This window comes from Dromaius novaehollandiae, unplaced genomic scaffold, assembly GCF_036370855.1.
Source record: "Dromaius novaehollandiae isolate bDroNov1 unplaced genomic scaffold, bDroNov1.hap1 HAP1_SCAFFOLD_45, whole genome shotgun sequence".
NCBI classification, from domain to species: Eukaryota; Metazoa; Chordata; class Aves; order Casuariiformes; family Dromaiidae; genus Dromaius; species Dromaius novaehollandiae.
In genome coordinates, this window is record NW_026991505.1 from 1,812,666 (window position 1) to 1,835,700 (window position 23,035).

The window sequence follows — 23,035 nt, forward strand, 5'->3', positions numbered from 1 at the left end:
TGCAGACCTGTTCAGCTGACCAGAGGAGCTCGCCATAAGGAGAGTGAGGTTCCTCTCCAGGCTCCATCAACTGTGTTTATTAGAGCCCAAGTTACTACAAAGCTAAGACGAGTGCCCATCTCTGCACTGCAGAGTCCTAAGTTGACTCAGAGCTCTCATCGGAATGAATAAAAAAGGCCTCTAGTGCTGTGTCAGGGGGCTGGGGTGCCAACACAACCACTGGAAAATACAGCGCAGGACCTACAGGGAAGCCATGCCCTTCTGGATGGGTGCTGGACAGACTCCCCAGGGCATCTCAGAGGGGTGAGATGCCTGTATGCCAGCAACTGAATGCCAACATTGTGGTATGGAGGCAAGGCCCATCCCACCTACGTCCAAGGGTGCTGCAGGAATGGGAGACACTCCCCACCAGGGTTTCTACTCGTGCGCCCATGTTCTCAAACTGATGGTTCTCCTCTCCCTGAACCTCTGCTCACCCACGTGAGGACAGAAACAGGGAACATGCTAACAATGATCACAGCGTAGCTGGATCGCAGGCTGCCCACCTCCAGGGATGTTCTCAGCAGGACCTACTCCTTCCTGGAGATCAGCTTCATTTCTGTCACAGGCGCAGTGGTGCTGCAGAGACAGCTCAGGCAGAAAACTCCTCTCCTGTCATGGTTGCACAACCAAGCCCTGTCTGCCTGGCTTTGGGGACTGCAGGGTTTTCTCTCCTGGTGGGAACCTCATTTCATCGTGGCATGGTGATCTGCCATTAAGTCCAGCATGTCTCTGCTCTGAAAAGGGGCCTTACCATACGTGGGGTCCTTGGCTTTCGGCAACAGGATCACCGTGGCAATTCTGTGCTCGGCCCTAGCGCCACAGCTGAGGTCCTGCAGCCCAAATGTACGCAACCGCACTCTGCCTGGGGCAGAGGCAGGAGGAGCTGCAGCTCTGAGACCAGCTGCCATTAGGAGTCACCTGGATCTGTACTTGCAAACTCAGAAGAAGTGGTTGGAGATGTGATACTCAGCGGCAGCCTTGGCTGCAGTCACCATGAAAATAGTACAGTCTCAGATCCTGAAGGGAATTTAGGATGGAGAGTAGTATCTGGACATCAGACAGGCAGACTTTGACTTATTCAGGACACAGGAAGGGGGGATCCTGTGGGAAGCAGCTCTGACCAGCAAAGGAGCTCAGGCAAGCTGGCAGAGATGGCTTGGCAACACAGGGACCTCAAGGCTGAGCTCCAATGCAAACGAGCAGCACACAGGAGGCGGAAGCAGGGACAGGTTACAATGGAAGAAATTTAGAGATGCTGTCTGGGCATGGCATTAGGAAAGCCAAACCTCCCCTAGAGCTGACAGTTGCAAGGGACATCACAGGCACCAAGATGAGCTGGTGCTGCTTCATTAACAGCAGAAGAATAAACAAGGAAAATGTGGGCCCACTTCTAAATGGGGCAGAGAATTTAGTAAGAGTAGATGCAGACAGGTCTGAGCTACTGAATGTCTTCTTTGCCTCACTTTCTGCTAGCAGAGCTTCCCAGGCTTTTGTGCCTAGAGGCAGGACTCATGGAAAAAAATACCATCCATTAGTGGATGAGGACCAAGTCAGGGGTTACTTGAGCGAATTCAGTCCTGAAGAGCCCGTGGGACCCGAGGGGCTGCATCCAAGGATGCTGAGAGAACAGGCCAAAGTCACAGTGGGGCCACTCTCTATCATCTTTGAAAGGTCATGGAGATCCTGAGACTGATGAAAGGCAAATGTTTTATGCATCTTCAGACAGGCCCAAAGGACGAGCCAGGGCTTAGCTCCCCTGTTTAACCTCACTTTCATGAGGACATCCTGTGTAGGCAGCCTCAATGTAATCAACATGATCAATACAAGGCATGGTTCCCCATCCTAAAGTACACATCTAAAATGGGCCAGACGAAGGGTGGTCTCACCAGAACCCACCTCTTCAGGCCTCAGATGGCATGGACACCGCTGATTTGCCTCTCTAGAGAGTGGATGAGGCTGGATCCACTTCCACAGTGAGAAGTCTTGCCCTGAAGCCACAAGCCTGGGGATATCTCAGAGGGTTCTTCTTGGCAGTCCACTGGGTGCCTGCTTTGGTATATTTGGTGCTTTTCCATGGCTATTGCTCCACACACACACACAGAGGAGTCATAAAAATGCAAGTGTTTCCTAAAAGATGGTCATAAAGGCCCCTATTAGAGCCAATAGCAAATTGTCCTATCACAAGATCTCTGGAGGAAGCCAGAAAGGTTGTAAAAAGCACCAGGAAAACCCAGGAAGCCCAAGGCTTCTTCCAAAAGGCCACTGGGTCACAGCTGAGAGGCAGCGCTGGCCGGTGGGATAGAGGGTTGAGCAGAAGGCAGTGAGAAAGGCAGTGGTGGATAAGGGCTTCAGTAAATCCTCACACACATGTTTGAGCCCAGACAATTAAAGAAGGTTATGTCTGTGGGCAGAGGGGGAGGAGCTGAGTGCTAGGAACATGGCAGGGCTGAAGGCCTCTCACCCTATCAGGGATGACAGAGCCATTTCCATCTTGCGTGCATGCCTTAGCCTGCGAGATGGGGAATGCATGCTGCTGGAGAGCGGGTGGACAGAGCTCAATCATGCCCATAGAGCTGGCCTTTCTCTGGAGGGTGTGTGAATCTCCTGGAGTGAGGTCCCACTGTGGCAGGCAGAGCAGGAACATTACCAGGACACATATGAGTGCAGGGAAAGAGCTGTGTGCAGGTAGGAGTGTGGCTGATGCAGGCAGGATGGAGAACACAGAGAGCATGCAATGGTCACCTTTAAAGGAAATGCAGTTGTGACTTTAGGAGAACACAAGAACAAAGATGTGCAAGTCACTGCACAGGATACAAGCACATTTGGGGCTGGGATATTGCAGGTGAGTGAGGAGCTCTAGCAGGGCTTTGAAAGAAGTCAGGTGGCTTGCTGGGCATCAGCAAATTCACAGGAGCCCAAAGCCTTGTTTTTCAAGCAACACCCAGTGAGGATGGAGAGACATTGGTGGAACTAGGGAGAGTGAAACAGGTCAAAGGTGGGGAAACAGAGTGTGTAGGGAGGGAGAAGGTGGCTAAGGTCTGCGGGGAAACAGGAGCAGGCATGGGACAGTGGAGGATGTCTGTGATGGGGATGGCCAAGGTTGGTGGCAAGGCTGAAAGTCCCTGGCAGAACTGAGGTCTTTGTCACCTTGGCTATAGCTGCCTTCTCCACCAGCGAGGCCTGCGAGCAGACACTGTTTCCTTACAGCACCAGGGCCTTGTTGCCTGCTCACCCCTCAGGGAGACCAGGAGGTGTTCTACCATTGTCCCACACTCGGCATTGCCCCTCCTCCCTGCCCCAGGAAGAGCCCTGAGCAACGTGTGAGGGAAAGGATCACCCTTCTGCAGGGCTGGACGTTTGTGCTTGACCATTTTGCTTGATAAAACACATCAAGGGCTTACTTGGAATTGAGGCCTCCTGTACACTTCCTTTGACTAACTAACTGCTGCCTCTGATTTTCTACGCTAACCAGCCTCCAGGGAAGGGCACCTCAACTTGTGCTTCCCGTTAACAGCTTTGCAGGTAATGGCCCCCGGTGGGACCCATTAACGCTCTAAGAAACCGCTGAGTTTGCTTCTGACTTTAACTTCTTGAGAGGTTTGTTCAATCTCCTTTCAGTGTCTGCACAAATGCACCAGAGGGCTCATTAAACACAAAAAGGATCCTAAGGAGCAGTGTTTCTTCCCATAACTGTCTTCAAGCTTTCAAGTGTCATGTGGCTAATTGGAGAGATTTCAGGAATGTAGCTGAAAAAGGAAGGTTGCAATGAGCACCTAATAGAAAAGAATCCTTAGGGGGTGGGGGGTTCCTTTTTCAACTTTCTTCATTTTTCAGCTTAATGAATAAGTTTTACCAACATTCTATAGCTGATGCTGATTCAGATTGTCTCCTAATGAAGTTCAGACATGTAGGAAAAGGAGGATACTTGTGGTCAGACACTGCACCGTCTTCTCCCCCATGCCCTCAGCCCCACCATTTCTCTTCTCAGCCACCTGGGACTCACATAACTCCTCGTCATATCTAACCTTTTTCTACTGAAGTCTGTTGGTGAATGTTACAGCCTGTATGAATCAATTCCCACCTGCTTTGTTTAGAGAACTACCTGCAAACAGACACAGAAAGATTTTTCTTGGCTGCGAAAAAAGAGAAAACATGGTATAGTTTAGATTTAAAAAAATGCATTCCTCAACGGTACATTAAGACCAGGTTGTCTCCACTGAAGGCCACTTTCCACAGGGAATAACCTTACTGGAAGTATTTCAGATAAAGAGATAGAAAAGGATAGCTATAAATGCAGTTACGGAGTTCACTAATGAGACAATCAGACAAACTACTGAAAGAGGAGGCAAGCTTAAAAATCCCTGAAGTTCAAAGCAGCAGCTGGGTAGCCAAGAGGTATCTGAATGAACAAAGAATAACGGGAGGAGGAAAACTGGATGGACAATGCATAATGGGTGTAGTCAGGTAGTCTTCTGAACAGATGACTTCAGAAATGGTCTATTTAATAAGGATATGCAGAAATACAGGAAAGATTACTGAGATTAAATACACAGTATAATAGACAGAGCAGTAGTAACACAAGTACTGGGGAAGATCAATATTTTTTCTCCTGAGGTTAATACACTTCCTGGAAATTTCCAGTTTGGCACTATAGGAAAACGTTGATGTTGTATTAAAATTATTCAGTGATTTCAGCTGCTAAAATGTGCCTTTTTTTTTCTTTTTTTTAATGTTGAAAAATATTCTTCAATTTTCCAGGCAGAGCTCAGTTTCCTAAACACAAGCATCTAGTGCCACTTTTAGAGGTCCCAGTGGTCCTGAAGTGTTTCCCTGGGACTGGCAGCTATCACACAGGACCTGGGGGAGACCAGAGCCCCTCTGGAGCTGAAGATGGAGGCTGGGAGAGGGCACCAGGGTGTCTACAGTGGCACCAAGTAGTCTGTGTTTCTGTAACTGAATCCCACCCCAATTTCGAAAATCGTTTTCCTTTACAAACAACAACCCCACAAAGTCCAACAAATTAAAACAAAACAAAAGGAGGACGATAAGAACACACACACACACAAAATGGAAAGTATAATAAAACATCTTGTTTGCATCATATTCTTTTTCTTAATTTCTTTGCTGTTTCATTTTTTAGTGCCATTTTCTATACATCTGGCCTACATCATTAGAAACCTATTTTTGCCTCATGCACAGAGCCCGGCTGCTGGCTGGGAAGATCCAGGTTGGGATCAAAGAGGGCAGAGTAATATTAATACCAAAGTCCTCAGAGCCAGGGAAACATCTGGATGTTAACAGATGGTGACCCATTGCCATCAGGTTGATTATCTTGAGGCTGTTTTCAAGAATCCTGACAGCCCAGCTGATGAGAGTACGTCTGATTAGCAGCCACCAGAGGGGCTTTATATCAGCCTCAGGCTGTTTGGAAGATCTGAAAGTGCTCCAGATACTGATAAAGTATGCAAAAAGAGAATATAAAGCCCTGGGGGTGGTCTTTGTGGATCTGACAAAGGCCATCGATTCAGTTCACCATATTTTCACGCCCTGAAACAAAGAGGCATTGATGGTTATGTAACAGGTATCATAGCTGATAGGTATGATAACACCACAACTCGGCTGGAGGAGAGGGGAAAGCAGTCAGAGGCGATAGAGATCCTCACTGGAGTGAAGCAAGGAGAGCCAGTGTCCTCGATGCTGTTCAATTTATCAATAGCCCCGATGTTACGTAGGTTGGAGAAGAGCAGGAATGGATCTAAGCATGGCAGAAAAAGGGTTACATCATTGGTGTCTGCAGATGATCTAGTCCTATTGACTCGTGAGATGGGATGCAGGGAAATATCACAGTGGTTGAAGGGTTCTGCCAACTGGCAGGGCTGAGGTCGCAGGCTGAGAAATGCCATGGGTTCCTTATAAGGCCCACAGAAGACTCTGATACCATCAGTGAGTGTGATCTGTGGAAGGTGAATGGCTCTAAACTAAACAGCCGGGCAGCTCCAAGAGATATTTGGGCCTGGGGGTGGACCCATGGGTTGGTCTTTCCAAGCCAGAGCGGCAAGAGAAGCTTGATACCTGGGTGAAGAACATCGGGGCCGACGATGTTTAAGCATCTGTGGACTGCCGCAGAAGGCTGAGTGGATAAAATACGATCAGTAACAGATAGATTAGCTATTACTGTGATTCTGGCCACATTGGAAGAGGGGGAGGCAGCATGCGAATGGGAGACACCTGCTCCAAAGGTCATCTTCCCTAGCCCAAATAGGTGAAGAAAGCACAAATCTGAAAATTGGATAAATCTGCAAAGTCAGGGCCACGGTATCAAGAATTCTGTGAACAATAACATCAATAATGATTGGTTGGTGCATTATAGGTTTATTCCCCACAGGAAAATTCTGACGCCATTACAAGTCCAGGACAATGTCTACCCAGCTAGGGAGTGCTTGGTTAGACGTTTAGGGGAAGGGTCCAGGAAAGGATGCAGGGATTGTCCTGTTGAATGGGAAATGTGCTCCCATGTTATTGGTCATTGTCCTGCAGTCCAAGAGTCCCGGGTCAAGAGCCATAGCATCTTGTACAGGATGACGTCTAATGAGCTTAGGAGGATGGACTGGGTGGTGTTTCTGGAACCCAATCTGAGGGATAAGAAGAACGAGCTCTTTAAACCAGGCTTGGTAACAGTAAAAGGGTCTTGGGCATTGGCAGTGGATGTAACAGTCCGTTTTGAAAGTATTTTGTCATCTTTAGGAGATGCAGCGATGGAAAAAGTGTGGAAATAACAGCGCTTAGAGGAGCAGGTGATGGAACTCACCAAAGCCATCTATGTTGAGTCCCTGGGATTCCCAACTGGTGGTCAAGGAAAGTGGTATAAATGTAATTTGGGGCTCTTATGTGATCTTGGGCTCTCCAGTAGCCAACAAAAGAGGAGTTTGAGGCTCTTCAGCAGGAACACACTGCTTTCCTCAGCAGATGTTATCCACAGTTTTGCCAGCCTAGGTCAGGCTGGCAAACAGAATTGGGCAAATATCATAGAAGTGACATTCTTTAGAAGTCCTTCTCTCCAAAGGCAACAGTAAAATTCTTCACATGGATGATATGAGTCAGCTCAGTCATCTGGAATCAAGAATTTTGCTTTTCCCTTGACCCTGGTGGTGGATCGAGGCGGTAGTGGGGCAGAAAATGTCATCTCAAATGACGCGTTCACCAAAGTTGTCTTGGGTGAACGAGCTGCCTTTAAGCCCAGCTCGGAAAAAGTGCTGCATTGTTTGCGATTCTGTGCTGCACCACACAGGCTGCCCTGGGGCCATCAACCTAGGAGCTCCCATTCACCGGTCTGGTGCGCCCTTCCCCATGTGGCAGGTCAGGGAGGAGGGGGGAGATGTTGGTGGAACAGGTGATGCACGTGGCATCCCCTTCCTTGAGTGTCCAGAAGAAAGCTCACAAGTCCCAGCAGACCGGCCAGCCCCACACGGGCACCTCAGAGCACCAGTCAGCCGGGGGTCAGGGATTGTTTCTCAGCCCCCCATGACACACAGGCCCCAAAGTGAAGGAATGATTGGTCAACCAGCTTCAAGCTAGGCTTGGAAGATATCTTGAAGGCTCTGGGATTTGAGGGAGGCAGCTTGGTCCTAAGGCTGTAGGCGTTCCTCTTAGAGCTTAGACTTTAGGCAGTAGGTGAAGCTTTCTGCTTTGCAGTTATGACTCAGGTTGGCCTCTCACCTCACCCCTCATCTGCACAAGCTTGACCTCCAAGGTTGGGGGTGGATTTGACTTCTCCTTGGGTGCCATCATCTGAGCATGCCCTTACTGCTCCTGGAGCTGGCTTCAAAAGATGCAGTTACGCTGTGGTTTTTTAGTAATGTAGTCTTTACTTCTGCTGTCTCATGAAACACGTCCTTGGCCTTGTTCATCACAGAGGTGTGACTGCTAGGTGCTGCTGGGAGAGGAGATCATTCCTTCTGAGCTGGCTGGTCACCAAGCTCCTTGGCCACAGCAGCAGGGCACTGCCGTTGTGTCTGTCCTGACTCAGGAGCAAGCCCTGCTGGCAGAAAGGCTCCGGATGAGGAGTAGGGCAGAGCCGATGCTGGGTTGCAGCCTGCGCTAAGAAGGGGTCACTGGGATCCTCTGTCCTGACCTGCTGATTAGGGAGAGCAGTGAACCCCTGGCCAGGCTCTGACATTCCCCGGCAACCGGAGATGAGGTGACTCTCCTGGTTCTCCCACTGTGAATGTGACATGGTGCTGGAGGAATATTTTTAGGCCATATGACATTGAGTCGCTGCATTTGACTTAAATGAGGTGTCTGAAAAATAGGGACATACATGTGTCAAAAGGAGATCTAGCAAATAAAGTCGAGGGAGCCTGCAGAGAGAGACAGCTCTTGTTTTGGTCAGCTGCATAGTCCAACACTGGACTTAAAGAGCAGTGACAAGTTTAGTTGTCCTAAATGTGGGCATCTACTGTCATATCAGGCAGCCAAGGATATTCCTTCCTCTCCTGGCCTCCAGCTGATGCTGCAAAATGATGCAAGTCTCATAACTGCTTCATCAGAGCTTGCGAACACTTGCTCGTGTCTTGGACCACCCCTCAAGTGCCTCTAGGTGTTTCTGCCAGCGCTCCTGCCTTCCATCTCCACTGATTATACTGAGAGCTTGGACAAGGGGCTTGCGTGTAGACGCCTATTTTGTGTTCAGCAGAACCAGAGGCAAGAGGGATCCCCCCCTGCTCTGTGCTCGTGGTGCGTATGGGATGGTGTGGAATCCCCATCCAGCCTTTGGGCAGCTAAGCTGAGATTACGTGCCTCGGTTGACTCAGCTGAATCGGTAATCAAAGGATGGGTGAATGAATTCCCTTCTCGTCACTGTCAAGGATTCCTGTCTAGTTGTGTGACGGGAATAGAGAATTCCAGAGGAGGAGGGCTCCACTTCTCTTAGGCATCTCTTTCTTCCGACAGGAAAAATTGCACTGCTGGATTTAGTCTCTCTCCATAGTTTAGAGAGGGAAGATAGGTGATTGCTTTAGCCTACTTCAAAGCACATTCCCCAGGAGGGACCCTGCTGCCTCTCAGGAGCTGTCAGCCCTGGAGCCAACAGGCACATCTTGAGGAAGCCTGTAGGGCAGAGAAAGTCCTGCCTTTGGCTGTGCCTCTGCTCCTGAGCTGGGCCAGGCTCCTGGGACCGCAAGAGCTCATGGCAACCTGGCAGACTCTGCAGAGAGCTGCTCAGTCCAGGAGCAGCTCCTCTGCAAAGAGCAGCAGGGCTCAGGGCACTGCCTGAAAGTGCCTAGATGCGACAAGGCATGGCGGAGAGAAGTTCATGGCAGTCGGGAGTGGGAGGACAGCTGAGAGCTCGCTGGAGGGGAAGTCTTCACTGCCCTTGGCACAGTAGGTCTCTGGCTGCCTGGCCATGCAGCTGTGGTTCCTACGGGGGTCTTCTAAGCTGGCACATCCCATGGCTGAGCCGATCTGTCAGGACGGCTCTCACAGCTTCTCGGGGGGGGGCAGAAGGAGGTGCTCCACTGCAGGGATTCCTTGCCCCACCGTCAGAAGGACAAGGCGTCACTGCTTTCTTCTCCTAGGCACAGCTTTAGGGATGTGAAGCCGGAGCATGCACACGTGTCTCCACAGGTCACACTTCAGAGCAGTGTCCCTGCACTCCAGGGATGCTGCGTGTCCTGAGCAGTGACGCTGCTGCCCGTGAGGGTCAGCACTCAGCCCACCCGGGGAACTCCCCGTGACACTGTGCGGAGAAGCTCTGGGTAGAAGGAGCAACCCCTGGCAGGGCAGGTTCATTCTCCCATCGGGAGGGTGCATGCGAGCCTGGGCTGTTCACAGCTTGTTCTCACCCCCAGGACATCTCCTGAGGGGATCTTCCGAGAGGAAGGTCAAAGCAGGAGCTACCTCAAAGCTCCACCAGAGTTCTGCAGCACTGCGCACGCAGAGGGTGGCACGGGGTCTGTGAGCCCTGGAGGGGACAAGGCACAGGAACAGCTCCAGGCAGCAGAGCCATGGCCAGAGTCAGAGGAGACTGGTGACACTGCAAGGGAGACGTGGAGCAACTCCCCTGTCGCCTTCTGATGCGACAATCTCCCGTTCGCCTGAGACGGCACGGAGGCTCCCCCAGCCTCCGGGCCAATGAGCACTGACACCAATATGAGGATGCTGCAAATGGCGTTTATTGTACGCATGTATTTGCTTATATACCTACAAGCATACTGCTATCTCTACGTCATATCCTTCCTCTTCCTTCCTCTTTCCGTGCCATCGCGAGATCTTCCGATCGCCGTTCCCTACATCTCCCCCTCCCCATGCTTTGACTATGCTATTTGGTTTAAATTGCCGTGTCGCGGGTTAAGCGTTCATAGTGTGGGTGTGGGTGGGACCACCCCTTTTCTAGCAGTTGTCTTACCAAGCATCTAAACACTAGTCTACATACTAATATACCTAGCACGAGCATCAGTAGCAGGTGCAACTCTTCTATTAGTAATTGCCTGGCCCATGGTCCTAGCCCAAGCCAATTACCACTACTGAACCCAGAAGGTCAAGCTCTTGTGGGTCCCAGGGCAATGACGCATTCAGCGTGTCAATGCTCTCTCAGCTTTGGTAGGTCTACGGTCAAATTCAATGGGACCCCTATTAAGCATGTCTTAAAAGGGCTGCCCCGCACCCACCAACGTCAGGCAAAATTGCTTATTTCCTGTCCGGTTTGCCAGGTGAGTCATAGATTGTTACTACCCCATTTCACTAACATTGGTTCGCCTTTCACCCCTTGGAGTCCCAGTCCCAGCATCGCTACGAGGAGAGCTACTTGGGTTGCTCCCCCTGCCATCTTCTCGGGTTTTCTGGTTACGTGTTCTTCTTGTGGTTTCACGCGCCTTTTCTCATCTGTTCTTCTTCTCCTGTCTGTTGTCTTTGCTGCTAGAAGGGATCATCGGCTTTTCAGGGTGGTCCTCCCCTGCAATAAAACTCAGACATTCATTAATTCACCTGACTCTCTGCTTCCTGTCTTGTCCTTGCCCTGAGGTCTGGGCGTACCCACTTCATAGGGACCCATCTTACCATTTCTCCCTGCCTGACCGCTGCATACCCTCGTCCTTGGGTTACCAGCTGCCACCCCTCTTCCCATTCCCCTTTTTCCGGGATTCGAACCTTTACGTCTGGTCCCTCGTGCATCGCTCGGACCACCCAATGCTTTTCCGCTGGCGTCTTGTTCTCCTCCCCCCTGATGAACTGATTCAGACCGAATAAGGCCCGCATAATTATTTCTGATTGTTTGTGCGCGGGGATTCTTTGTGTATATCCTTCCCCCTCCCCAAGAATCTCGATCCTTTGCTTTAAAGTGCGGTTTGCTCGCTCGACAATGGCTTGACCTGTGCTATTATAGGCAATACCGTGCACTAGTTTAATTCCCCAGCGTACGGCCCATTCTCTCGTGCTTTGCGCTGTGAAACACGTGCCGTTGTCTGTTTTAATAGTTTCTGGGGCACCCAGCCAGGCCATTGCCGTGTGCCAATGCAACTGTGCCGCCCGCGCTGTGACTCGTTTATGTTGGGTCGCAACGATGATACCGCTGTGTGTGTCCACTGTGACAGCCAGCCAGGGCCGTGGTCGAAGTCGCTGGCACATTGTGAAGTCCGTTTGCCATATCTGGTTTCCTTTCAGCCCCCTGGGGTTGATGCCGGCGCCCCACAGAGGGGTTTTTTGGCAATACGGGCAAGCCGCAACCACTTCACGAGCCGTGGTGAGGGGGATGTTGCAGCTTTTTGCCAGTGCTTTTGCACCAACATGGAGAAGGTCGTGCACCTGCCTTGCTTCTGCGACTGTCCACACACCTTTGGCCGCTTGATCGGCTTTATTGTTGCCTTCTTGGTACACTCCTTGGATTGCCTCATGACTCCGAACATGAATAACAGAGGCAGTGGCCCGCCGTTGTTGTAGGGCTTCTTCTAGCATTAGCGCAATGGGCGATCCGGCCCATCCGGGATATGACATGTTGTGTAACAATTTAAAGACGAACATGGAGTCTGTCACTACATTCAAATGCTCTTCTGGCCACATTTGCAATGCCTGCGCCACAGCTCGGGCCTCTAAATGCTGTACGCTACTGTCCGGCTCGCTGATCTTCACTCGGTGCCATTGGGCCTTTTAATCTTGCCACACAACGACCGCTGCCCTGGTCACCGATGACGCGTCGGTGAACACTGTGCGCCCTGGTGCAGGTCGCTGTAGCACTCGGGCTTTCAGATGGGGCCGAAGGACGGAGAGGTGTGTATACATCTCCAGCACAGGCGATAATCTGATTGTTCCTGGGAATCCTTCTAAAGCTATTGCTATACTATCTTGTTTCTGGACCACGCTGTCCCATTGACTCCTTTTTACCGGCAGGTAAATGGACTCAGGCTCCTTCGCGAAGTGCCGAACGGTGGCGGTTCGTCCCTTCTGTATCATCTGTGCCAACGCTGTTACGATTGTGACGTATGCCGTACTTATTTGGTTTGACACTATCCACCATACGACTTCCGGACGCTCCGGCGTCCCTTGTCCTAGAACGCCTATGGCTCCTGTTCTTGTAACTGCCACGTACAGATTGATTGGTCTGGCCGGGTCGTATCTCGTTACTCCGCCCTTTGCCATGAGATCTTCTATTTTTCGGAGGGCTTCTAACGCGTTCGGTGTCATCTGCCTCGGTTCCCATGGTTTGTGGCCCTTGAGCAACTCGAACAGTGGCTCCATCCACTCCTTAGGAATACCTATCAGCCCTCGCAGCCATTGGAGAGCTCCAACCAATTGTTGTACATCATGCAACGTCCGTATCTCTCTATTGAGCTTTATCGGCTGTGGGACCACAGCTCTGGGGAGGATGGTGGTTCCCAGATAGTCGACAGATTCTCCCCTTTGTGTCTTCGCTTTCTGGACGTACAATCCCGCTTCATTTAGGCAGTTAATTACTGCCTGTTCTGCCTGATCGGTTTCTTGCTGGGTCTCTGCAGCTATTAGGAGGTCGTCCATGTAATGGATGATAAGTGCGCGCGGGAACTGCGCCCTTACCGGCTGCAATACCTTAGCTACTGCCGCCTGACAAATCGTAGGTGAATTTTTCATGCCCTGCGGGAGGACTGTCCATTGATATCGCGCTGCTGGCTCCTGCAGATTCTCTGAGGGCAGTGTGAAGGCAAATCGAGCTTTGTCCTGAGGGGCTAATGGTATAGAGAAAAAGCAATCTTGGATATCCATCACCACCACTGGCCAATTCTTTGGTATTGCTGATGGTAGTGGCAACCCTGGCTGAAGGGCACCCATCGCTTCCATCTGCTGATTTACCGCTCGTAGGTCGTGCAGTAATCGAAATTTAGACTTATCCTTTTTGTGTATCACAAATATAGGAGTGTTCCAGGGACTGTGGCTTTCCTCCAGGTGTCCCTGCTCTAATTCTCTACTTACTATTTGTCGGGCAGCCGCCAATTTGTCCCCTGTCAATGGCCACTGCTCTACCCACACAGGCTCATTGGAGCACCATGTCAGCGGGACAGCGAAATGAGCCCCGAGGAGGTAGGCAGTGGCCCTTACCCTAAATTTGTCAGGTGAAAGCCGCTTTGCAATAAGGCATCTCGCCCTAATAATGGTTCCCCTATGGCAGTTATGTACGGCCGCACACGGATGATCTGAGCAGGCCTATCCGGGTCCTCCAATACAATTGTGATATCGGTTTCAGAAATCATAGCCTCCGCCCTGCCTCCCACTCCATCTAACGAGCTTGCCACTTTTGCTGGCCAACTCGATGGCCACAACCACGAGGGCACACATGTAACATCTGCCCCCGTATCTAGCATCATTATTAAGGGGATGCTAGGAGGACCCGCCCCTGGTGGGCCTATCAGATGCGCTTTCACTCGGGGTCTCTTCTCACACCCTAAGACCAGGGCCACGCGGGGTTTCCCTTCGGAGTTTGGTCGCTGGAGCTGTCCATCAGCGGTGTGTTGTTGTTGATGGGGGCTACTTGAAGCCGGCTCACCGGGGAGGGGTGGCCCCCTAGTTGCCCTCCCCGCTTCTCGTTTCCCGACCGCCGACAATCTCGTGCTCTGTGTCCTGGTTTTCCACAGGCCCAGCATGTAAGGCTCCCCATACCCCTGTTGGGCGCGCGTAACTTCCCTTATTCGTGCACTGTGCTCTCAAATGGCCCATTCGCCCGCAGCCAAAGCATGGGCCTCCTTTTGGACCTCCTCTAGCTCTAACCTCCGGCATTGCCATAACTGCTGCAGCAATCTGTAGGGCTGTGGTCTTGTCCCGGTGTTCTAATACGTACTTGATCGTCTGCCCTAGACTTGCTCCCTTAGGCGCTGTTCTTAGGATTTCTTTTGTCAACTCGTTGCCCTGCTGTTTGATACATTCCAACATCACCGCTCCTTTTGCAGCGTCTGGTAAAGATGCAAGTTCTACTGCTGCCTGTAGCCTGTCACAAAACTTGTCAAACGGCTCTCCCACTCTCTGCTTCACAGTCGTCCATGGCTCTGCCTGCTGCACCAGTGGCCCAATATCATCAAAGGCCTTTCGAGATGCTTCTGTTGCCACCAGTATCTCCCGAGGTCTCAGGCCCGCTGCCTGTTGCTGGGGTGTAGCCATGGCCGCATCATTTCCTCTTAACCGCGTTAGGGTGGATTGGCCCAGTGGGTTCTGCGGGTCTGCCTGTGCAGCCATCAACGCCTGCTGCAAGCGCGAGGTCCACGCTTCTTTCCACATAAGGACCATCGTGGGCGATAAAACCAGTCGCGCGAGGGCGCGACAATCCCATGGTATTAGGCCTCCCGCGTGCGCCGCGTCCAGCAACGTCTGTGTCACCAGGTGTCGCAGGCCCTGTTCTTGCACTGCTTTCAATAGCTGTTGTACCGTCTTTGGGTCGAGGGGCATCCATTCCACTGCCCCCCCACCCCGGGGCAACTCGTACTGGGAAGGCCCCTATTGGCGCACGAAACTTGAGGCCACTCAGGGCACATTCCATCGCTATCAGTTTCCAGTCTGTTAGGGGAATTTCTTTTCCCCCTCCCGCTTGGGTGAAACCTGCTGCCTCTGATAGCCCTCTTTGTTTAGCTGCTGCCTCTGATAGCCCTCTTTGTTTAGCTGCTGCCTCTGATAGCCCTCTTTGTTTAGCTATTGCCTCTAATAGCCCTCTTTGTTTAGCTATTGCCTCTGATAGCCCTCTTTGTTTAGCTGTTTCTTCTTCCAGAGCTGTAAGCAGCATAAACATCTGCTCCATATCTCTTGTGACTTTCCTCCTCCTCCTTTTTTTTTTTTTTTTTTTTTTCTTCGCCTCTGACTGCGGCGGGGGAACTCCGCCCTAGTTGCTGCACCTGAGTCTTCAGTCCCCTCCTTCCGCAATGCTGGTCGACGCCCACTCCTCTCTCGGCCAGCGCCATCTTTTCCCGGGTGCGGGACCCTCGGTCTTTCCCCTGCTTCTGGTCTTTCCCCTGCTTCTTCTCTTCTTTCGTCCTCCCACTGCACCCGAATCATGGTCCTCGGTAGCCAGTCTCGGGGATCATCCACTATAAGCGGTCTTTCCTTTTCTTCTGCCTCCTCCACTTTCACCTTGCTTTCTTTTCCTCTACCCGCCTCTGGCTTTTTCATATCTCGGTCTCCACAAAGGTCTCCTGGTTCTCCTAGTTCTCCCCCTTCCATCGCCCTCATTTCTTTCCACGGATACCGCGGCGGAGGCGGAGAAGAGGGCGTTATTGGGTAAGCCTCTGGAGTTTTTGCCTCCCCCTCTCCCCGCTCTGGTTCTTGATTAACTGCCTCCTCCTTTATGTCTGTTTCCACACTCTCCGTTTTCACTTCATCCCCTACTATCACCTCTCCCTCTATCGCCTCCGTTCGCTCCTCTGCGTTCGCTGCTGTCTGTGTTGCCATTTCCGCGGACATGTGTAGCGCCGCGCGGGCAGCCTGCCAGGTCTCAAGCTCCTCCCTAGTCCTTTCTAAAATGATCGTTATATCTCCCCACGTCTTAAGCTCTGCGGCCTTCTTAGTGGCCATAGCTCTCTGAGCAAGTGCTCGAGTGCACTTCTCCCAGTTAGAAGGGGAAAAAATGTCCCCTGGTCTAACTATCGCTCCATCTTTCAGGAGCCGCCCGACGCAGTTTGCTACTGCATCCGCTCTCATAGAGAGCCCCCATTCCCGGGCACCCACGCGTATAACCTTAACTACCGCGTCCATGATCCGGATCCTCTCGACCGCCTGCGGTCCGCCGTCTCAGCTATCACGTCGGGGTCACCACTTGTCGCCTTCTGATGCGACAATCTCCCGTTCGCCTGAGACGGCACGGAGGCTCCCCCAGCCTCCGGGCCAATGAGCACTGACACCAATATGAGGATGCTGCAAATGGCGTTTATTGTACGCATGTATTTGCTTATATACCTACAAGCATACTGCTATCTCTACGTCATATCCTTCCTCTTCCTTCCTCTTTCCGTGCCATCGCGAGATCTTCCGATCGCCGTTCCCTACAAACTCCCCTTTGGCCCCCTCAGTGCAGGCACCTTCCTCTGAGCAATCCCCCGTGTCTCCTCTCCCACCCAGCAGAATGCAAGTGTTGACGTTTGGGTGTCAGCACCCACATCACAGAGTCCTCGGTCTGATCATCTGTGTCAGGAGCCACGTCACGCCTTCTCCCTCACACCTCCATGTCTAGGCTGAGAAAGAGAGAAGTTTGGAGAGCTGCACTTTGAACCTGGACCTTTGTGCTTTCATCACAGCCCAGTTTCTTTTTCAGAGTAACCTCGGAGGGCAGTTGTCCTCCAGCTGAGAGAGGTGCAAGCACAGGACAGCTGGGAATGAATCTGCTAGACAGATCAGCTGTCCTGACTCTGCGCTAAACCACGGGGAGTGCTTTTTCCTCTCTGGTCTCAGTAGTCTTCATCTCTCCAACAACAGAAATGAGGATTTCTACAACTTCAGAGAAAGCTCCCCACGTGTGGTGGGAGCATCGAAAAAAACCTTGCCAAAATGACTATAAAATCAACCTTAAGCATTGCTGCAGCAGCCCACAGTCTCAGGAACTCTGTGTGAAGATATTACAAAGCTCTTCCCCGTTAAAGGGGACCTTCATCTGACATAAAATGAACATCAGAGCTCTATTGCCGTGTGCTCATTGCCGTGGAGCAGGACTGACTCCTTTGGAGCCCGTGGGCAGAGGTCCCTGCTCCTCACAGCAAACTCAACCAGCACAAAACGGAGCTAAAGCAAGGGGGCTGAGCGAAGGTCCTCCCAAAACTGGGAAAGGAAATGCACATGTTTATTGGGGGGTGAGGGGGTGCAAAGTGGGGAGCCTATGAGAAATGGCATGGGCTTGGCTCAGAGGAGTCTTTCCTAACTCTTCGTTGTCTTCTCCTCCTTGGACAGTCCCCACTGCCCAGAGGGAGGAAATGTCCAACAGCAGCTTCCTCACCGAGTTCCTCCTCCTGGCATTTGCGGACAAACGGGAGCTGCAGCTCTTGCACTTCTCACTCTTCCTGGGCTTCTACCTGGCTGCCGTCCTGGGCAACATCCTCATCATCTCTGCCATAGCCAGTGACCACCGCCTGCACACCCCCATGTACTTCTTCCTCCTCAATCTCTCCATCCTGGACTTTGGCTCCATCTCCACCACTGTCCCCAGATCCATGGCCAATTCCCTGTGGGACACCAGGGCCATTTCCTACTCAGGATGTGCTGCCCAGGTCTTTCTGTTTCTTTTCTCCATTTCATCAGAATATTCTCTCCTCACTGTCATGGCCTATGACCGCTATATTGCCATCTGCAGACCCCTGCACTATGGGACACTCATAGGCAGCAGAGCTTGTGTCCAAATGGCAGGAGCTGCCTGGGCCAGTGGTTTTCTCAATGCAGTGCTGCACACTGCGAACACATTTTCAATTCCACTCTGCCAAGGCAATGCTGTGGAGCAGTTTTTCTGTGAAATTCCCCAGCTCCTCAGGCTCTCCTGCTCTGACTCCTACTTCAGGAAAGATGGGGTTACTGTGGTTAGTTTTTGTGTAGCTTGTGAGTGTTTTGTGTTCACTGTGCTGTCCTGCGTGCAGATCTTCAGGGTCGTGCTGAGGATCCTCTCCGAGCAGGGCCAGCACAAAGCCTTTTCCATGTGCCTCCCACACCTGGCCGTGGTCTCCCTGTTCGTCATCACTGCAATGTTTGCCTACCTGAAGCCCCCCTCCATCTCCTCCCCAGCTCTGGAGCTGGTGGTGGCTGTTCTGTGCTCAGTGGTGCCTCCAACACTGAACCTGCTCATCTACAGCATGAGGAACAAAGAGATCAAAGAGGCACTGAGGAAACTGATTCAACGTGTAGTATTTTACCACTCATAGGCTGCCCTTCTCTCTTCATGAATGATTCCCAGTTTCTCTCAGGCTGGCTTATGCTTTTCTTTGCTTGTTTATTATATCTGTGAAAATCATTTCTGTAAACAGATATTTGTATTTATCACACTTCTCCAGAGGCATGAACCTGGTCTGCCTGACCAGAGGCCTTCTGTGCCTGGGTCGGAGCTGGCTGCTGTGACAGCATCTCTGTAATAAAAGGGGATCTTCCCGGTGCAGTGCCTGAAGGCTGGGCTCGTCTTACACTAGGAAGGGAGGTTGGAGAGCAGCAGGAGTTGCTGGAGGAGCCCCAGCACCAGGACACTTGTGCTGGCCTGGGGAGTGGGGCTGGTTGGGAGGCAGCTGAGGTGGCGGTTGTCATCCTACAGACAAGAGCAGGGGGGCAAGAGAGTGACTGGCTTCCATTTCCTAGTGCCATTGGAGGTCTTAGGGCTGGTGGGGAGGCTGACACCCACTCTCTGCCACCCCAGGAGCTGCTGTGCCCATTCGAGGGGCTCAGGCTTGGTGTCAAGTATGCAGATACCTGCAGCATCCTCTGGTGGACACTGCTGTGGGGTGATTCCCAGACTGTCCTGCTCTGCTGGGATGGGCTGGGAGAGGCAATGGGAGGTGGGGAGAGCTGGGGAGGGGCCTGAAGTGGGCTGGAAAGTGCCTGGGGGTGGGAAATACCAGTCTTCAGATAACTTGTGTGAAGAGGCAGGGTGGGCGAACACACCAGTGTGCTTGGGTCGCAGAGCCAGACTTCATGGCGAAGGAGCTGAGACATAAAAAGTGCACAAGAGTGTGGTCTGTGCCCTCTGCCTGCTTCCTCTGCAGACCTTGTGGGGCACAACCAGAAGAGACTTTCAGATGTGGCTGAAGAATGACTAGTGGTCCTCCCTCTGACTCCAGTCTCCCACTGTCATCTTCCCCTCGAAGGCAGGCTTCCATAGGGCATCTGAGCCCCTGCGTCAGAGCTCAGTCCTAAGGAAAAGTGTCTTAGGAGCCATGTCATAGCTTGATGCTGCCTGGATACACCCAGTGCAATGCACTATTGCCTTCTGCCATCCTCCATGCAGATGCATGCCACACCAGGGCATCATTTCCTCGGTGCACAAGAAGTCTAGGTTGGGCTCCATGACTCTGTACTTGCTGTCCTGAGACAATGATTCAGAAAAGGGCCATGGTCGGGATGGCTTTGCCACACTGTGATGGAGGCTGTGCTGTGCTGGAGTGGCTGGCAGTGCCCAAGGGCATGGGAGGGGTTTGCTGGAAGTAGTTTGGGAAGTGGCTGTCGTGATCACCCAAGAAAACCCAGTTTGTCCAGCTGTGCACATCGTTCCAAGGAGTGCAGAGGAGGGAAGACGTTTATGGTGGGTGGGGGGGTAGGGCCTGAGGTTTCAAAGTGCTGCTGAGTGCTTTAGTAGGTGATGAAAGAGACCTCATAATCAACAAAAGAGGGCAGGAGGGGGCCCACCCCAAGTGTGTGCACACAAGGACACAAGGACAACAAGGCAGGGCAGGAGCAATCCGGGAGGTTTCTAGAGTGCAGTGATGATAACACTGTGACACAGGTGATCACGGAGTCAACGAGGGCAGGCACTTTGCTGGACCTGATACTCACTGACAAGGAAGAACTGGTTGGGGTTTTCAAGACTGGGGGCAGCCTTGGCTGCAGTGACCATGAGATGGTGGAGTTCAGGATCCTGAGAGGAGGGAGGAGGGCAAAAAGCAGGATCACAACCCTGGGCTTCAGGAGAGCAGACTTCAGCCTCTTCAAGGACCTGCTTGGAAGAATCCCATGAGATACAGTCCTGGAAAGAAGGGGGAGGTCCAAGAGAGCTGGCTGATTTTCAAGGATCACCTCCTCCAAGCTCAAGAATGGTCCATCCTGATAATCAAGAAACAAAGCAAAGGTGTCAGGAGGCCTGCATGGATGAACATGGAACTCCTGACTGAACTCAAGCATGAAAAGGAAGTATACAAGAGGCAGAAACAGGGACAGTTGACCAGGCAGGAATATAGAGCTGCTGTCCAAGCATGCAGGAAGCCAAAACCCACCTGGAGCTGACTCTGGTGGGGGACATGAAAGGCAACAAGAAGGGCTTTTGCAGGTATATCATCAGCAAAAAGAAGACTAGGGAATATGTGGTTGCAGCACAGAATAGGGCAGGGGACATGGTAACAAAGGACATGGAAAAGGCAAAGGTTTACAGTGCCTGCTTTGTCTCAGCCTTTCCTGATGAGACATGGCTTCAGGAATCTCAGGCCCCTGAGACCCATGGGAATATGAGAGGTGAAGATTTACCCTTGGTGGAGGAGGCTCAGATTAGGGAAGATTTGAACAAACTGGACATACACAACATCCACTGCTCTCCCCTCCTCCACCCAGCCAGTCTTTCCATCACAGAGGGCTATCAGGTTGGTTAAGCATAATTTCCCCTTGGTGAGTTCAGGCTGACTACTCCTGATCACCTTCTTATCCTTCATATACTTGGAAATGGCTCCCAGGACGAGCTGCTCCATCACCTTCCCAGGGATTGAGGTGACGCTGACTGGCCTGCAGTTCCCTGGGTCCTCTCTCTTGCCCTTTTTGAACACTGGAGTGACATCTGCTTTCTTCCCGTCCTCAAGCACCTCTCCTGGTTGCCATGATCTGTCAAAGATAATTGAGAGTGGCCTAGCAGTGATGTCTGCCAGCTTCCTCAGGACTTGTGGATGCATCCCATCAGGGCCCATGGACTTGTGTAAGTCGTTTGCTGAAGTGATCCCTAACCCAATCCTCCTCCACCAAGAGAAAGTCTTCCTTTCTCCAGATTCGCCCGCCCCGCCCCGGACTCTAGGTCCTGGGATTCCTGGGGACCAGTCTTACCAGTAAAGACTGCTAGGCACGGAGGGCTAGATTCATGGCTCACTGTGGTGGCAGTGGACATGGTGAATGGGCTCCCACTCACCTGCCCGGGGCTGTCATACATGAGACAGGGCCAGTGGCAGACACCATCCTTCTGGCAGGGAATCTGGAGGCAGCTCGGAGAGCACATGGGATCTCCAGGGGCACCACGTGCTGGGGGTGTGCAGTGGATGGAGCCTCTCGAAAGGAGAAAATGTTTGATGTGTAGTTGGAAAAGGTAAAGACCTGTCCCCTTGCAGTGGTAAATTCCAGCTCTGATTGTTCATTCCAGGCCTGATGTCGGCATCTGTATTGAGGGGGAAGAGCCAGCCCTGAGCAGCCTCTCTCCTGGCCCAGACCCCCAAAGACCCTTGGAGGACAGCGGTCTGCTGACCCCTGTGTGGGGCACAGCCAGGGCTAGGCAGGGACTGGGCACTGGTGGGAGGCTGCCAAAGCAGGAGGGCTGCGGGGGGATGGGGCACATCATTGGGACTGTGCCAGGGGGATGTTTCCCCACCCCTGAAGGTACCCTGCCCTGTGAAGTGCCTGCAGGGCAGGTCTGTGGGACCACGTGCAGGGCAGCAGGGCTGGGTGCAGGCTGGAGCCAGGACACTCCTCACTGCTCCATTGCCAAGAGGCAGCTGTGCTGCACAGAGCAGGAACCAGCTCTGCAGGCCCTGCAGGCCCTGGGAAGCTCATTCGGGTGAGCAGCGTTAAGGCAAGGGCTGGGAGCCAGCTGGCAGCTTGGGAGCCCATTGGGGAAGGCCTCCTGGCACTGGTATCACAGCCCAGCCCCACTCTGGCAGCCGGCAGAGCATGCCCTGGGGCTGTGCCACATCATGATGGCCCCTGGCACTCTAGGCCCAGCTCATCCCCTCTGTGGGAGACCTCCAACAGAGCCATTTCCCATCCCTGTCCCAGGCCTGGCCTCCTCGGGTTCTCTCCTGTCACTCACCCATGCCCTGGGGACAGCTGAGACCATTTCTCTCTTGGGAACTGGCTCCACAGGCAGTATCCAGGGCAGAGCCCTCTCTGCCAGGTCCCAGACCCCAGAGCAGCACCTCCATTGCACTCAGGTATCTCCAGCCTCTCCCTCCCACGCTGCTGAGGCCCCCAAACTGCCCCTGGACCCAAGCAAGACAGGGCTCGCTAGTGATCCTAACTGGAAGACTATTGTACATCGAGGAGTTGGTGATCCACATAACGGGTAACCTGAGCAGGCACAGGCATGTGCCGTGCTGTGCTGCACCTTGCTGCACGTACAGCTTGGCCTTCAAGCCTGTGCTGTGCTGCACGTGTCCCTTGGCTGCAGGACAAACTCTCCAGGCGTATTATAACACCAACACCTGCCTGTAGACAGCTCCCATTTGCTATTGGCAATTCCACCACCTGTGTGCCCTTGTCTTTATCTCAAGAGAAGGAGCAAGTTCTCATGCAAACCTCCTTTTGACACTATAAATGATGAATAGGATTGTTTTCTTCTGAGGAAATCCTGTAAGAGCCCTAAAGAGCAAGGTGCTGGTGAACCTCTCCATGGATGGGATCTGCACCGTGTGCTGTGCCATGCCATGCCCTGACTGGAGGTCTGTCCAGTGCTGCACAGCTTGGGGTTCTCAGCATCTACAGGGACGTAATATTGTCTTTCCTTCCTTTCCTTTTTTCCTTCTTGTGTTATCTCCAATAAATGGTATTTTAAGCAATACCTTATAGAGTCTGAGTGCCTTTCTTGCTGGGATCATAAGAAACACTACCCTGGTGCCTTGCACTGGTATGG

At 52.2% G+C, this 23,035-nt stretch overlaps 1 protein-coding gene across 1 annotated transcript; it reads left to right on the plus strand.

The window, feature by feature from the left end:
• Nucleotides 1-17,444: 17,444 nt before the first annotated feature.
• Nucleotides 17,445-18,380, plus strand: LOC135327063 (olfactory receptor 14A16-like). The gene has a single exon (XM_064504679.1). The coding sequence runs from the start codon at nt 17,445-17,447 to the stop codon at nt 18,378-18,380; it is 936 nt and encodes a 311-aa protein (XP_064360749.1).
• Nucleotides 18,381-23,035: the final 4,655 nt, after the last annotated feature.

Bases quoted from the DNA above. Each gene is read 5' to 3' on its own strand.
- LOC135327063 (XM_064504679.1), top strand. From the start codon at position 17,445: ATGTCCAACAGCAGCTTCCTCACCGAGTTCCTCCTCCTGGCATTTGCG.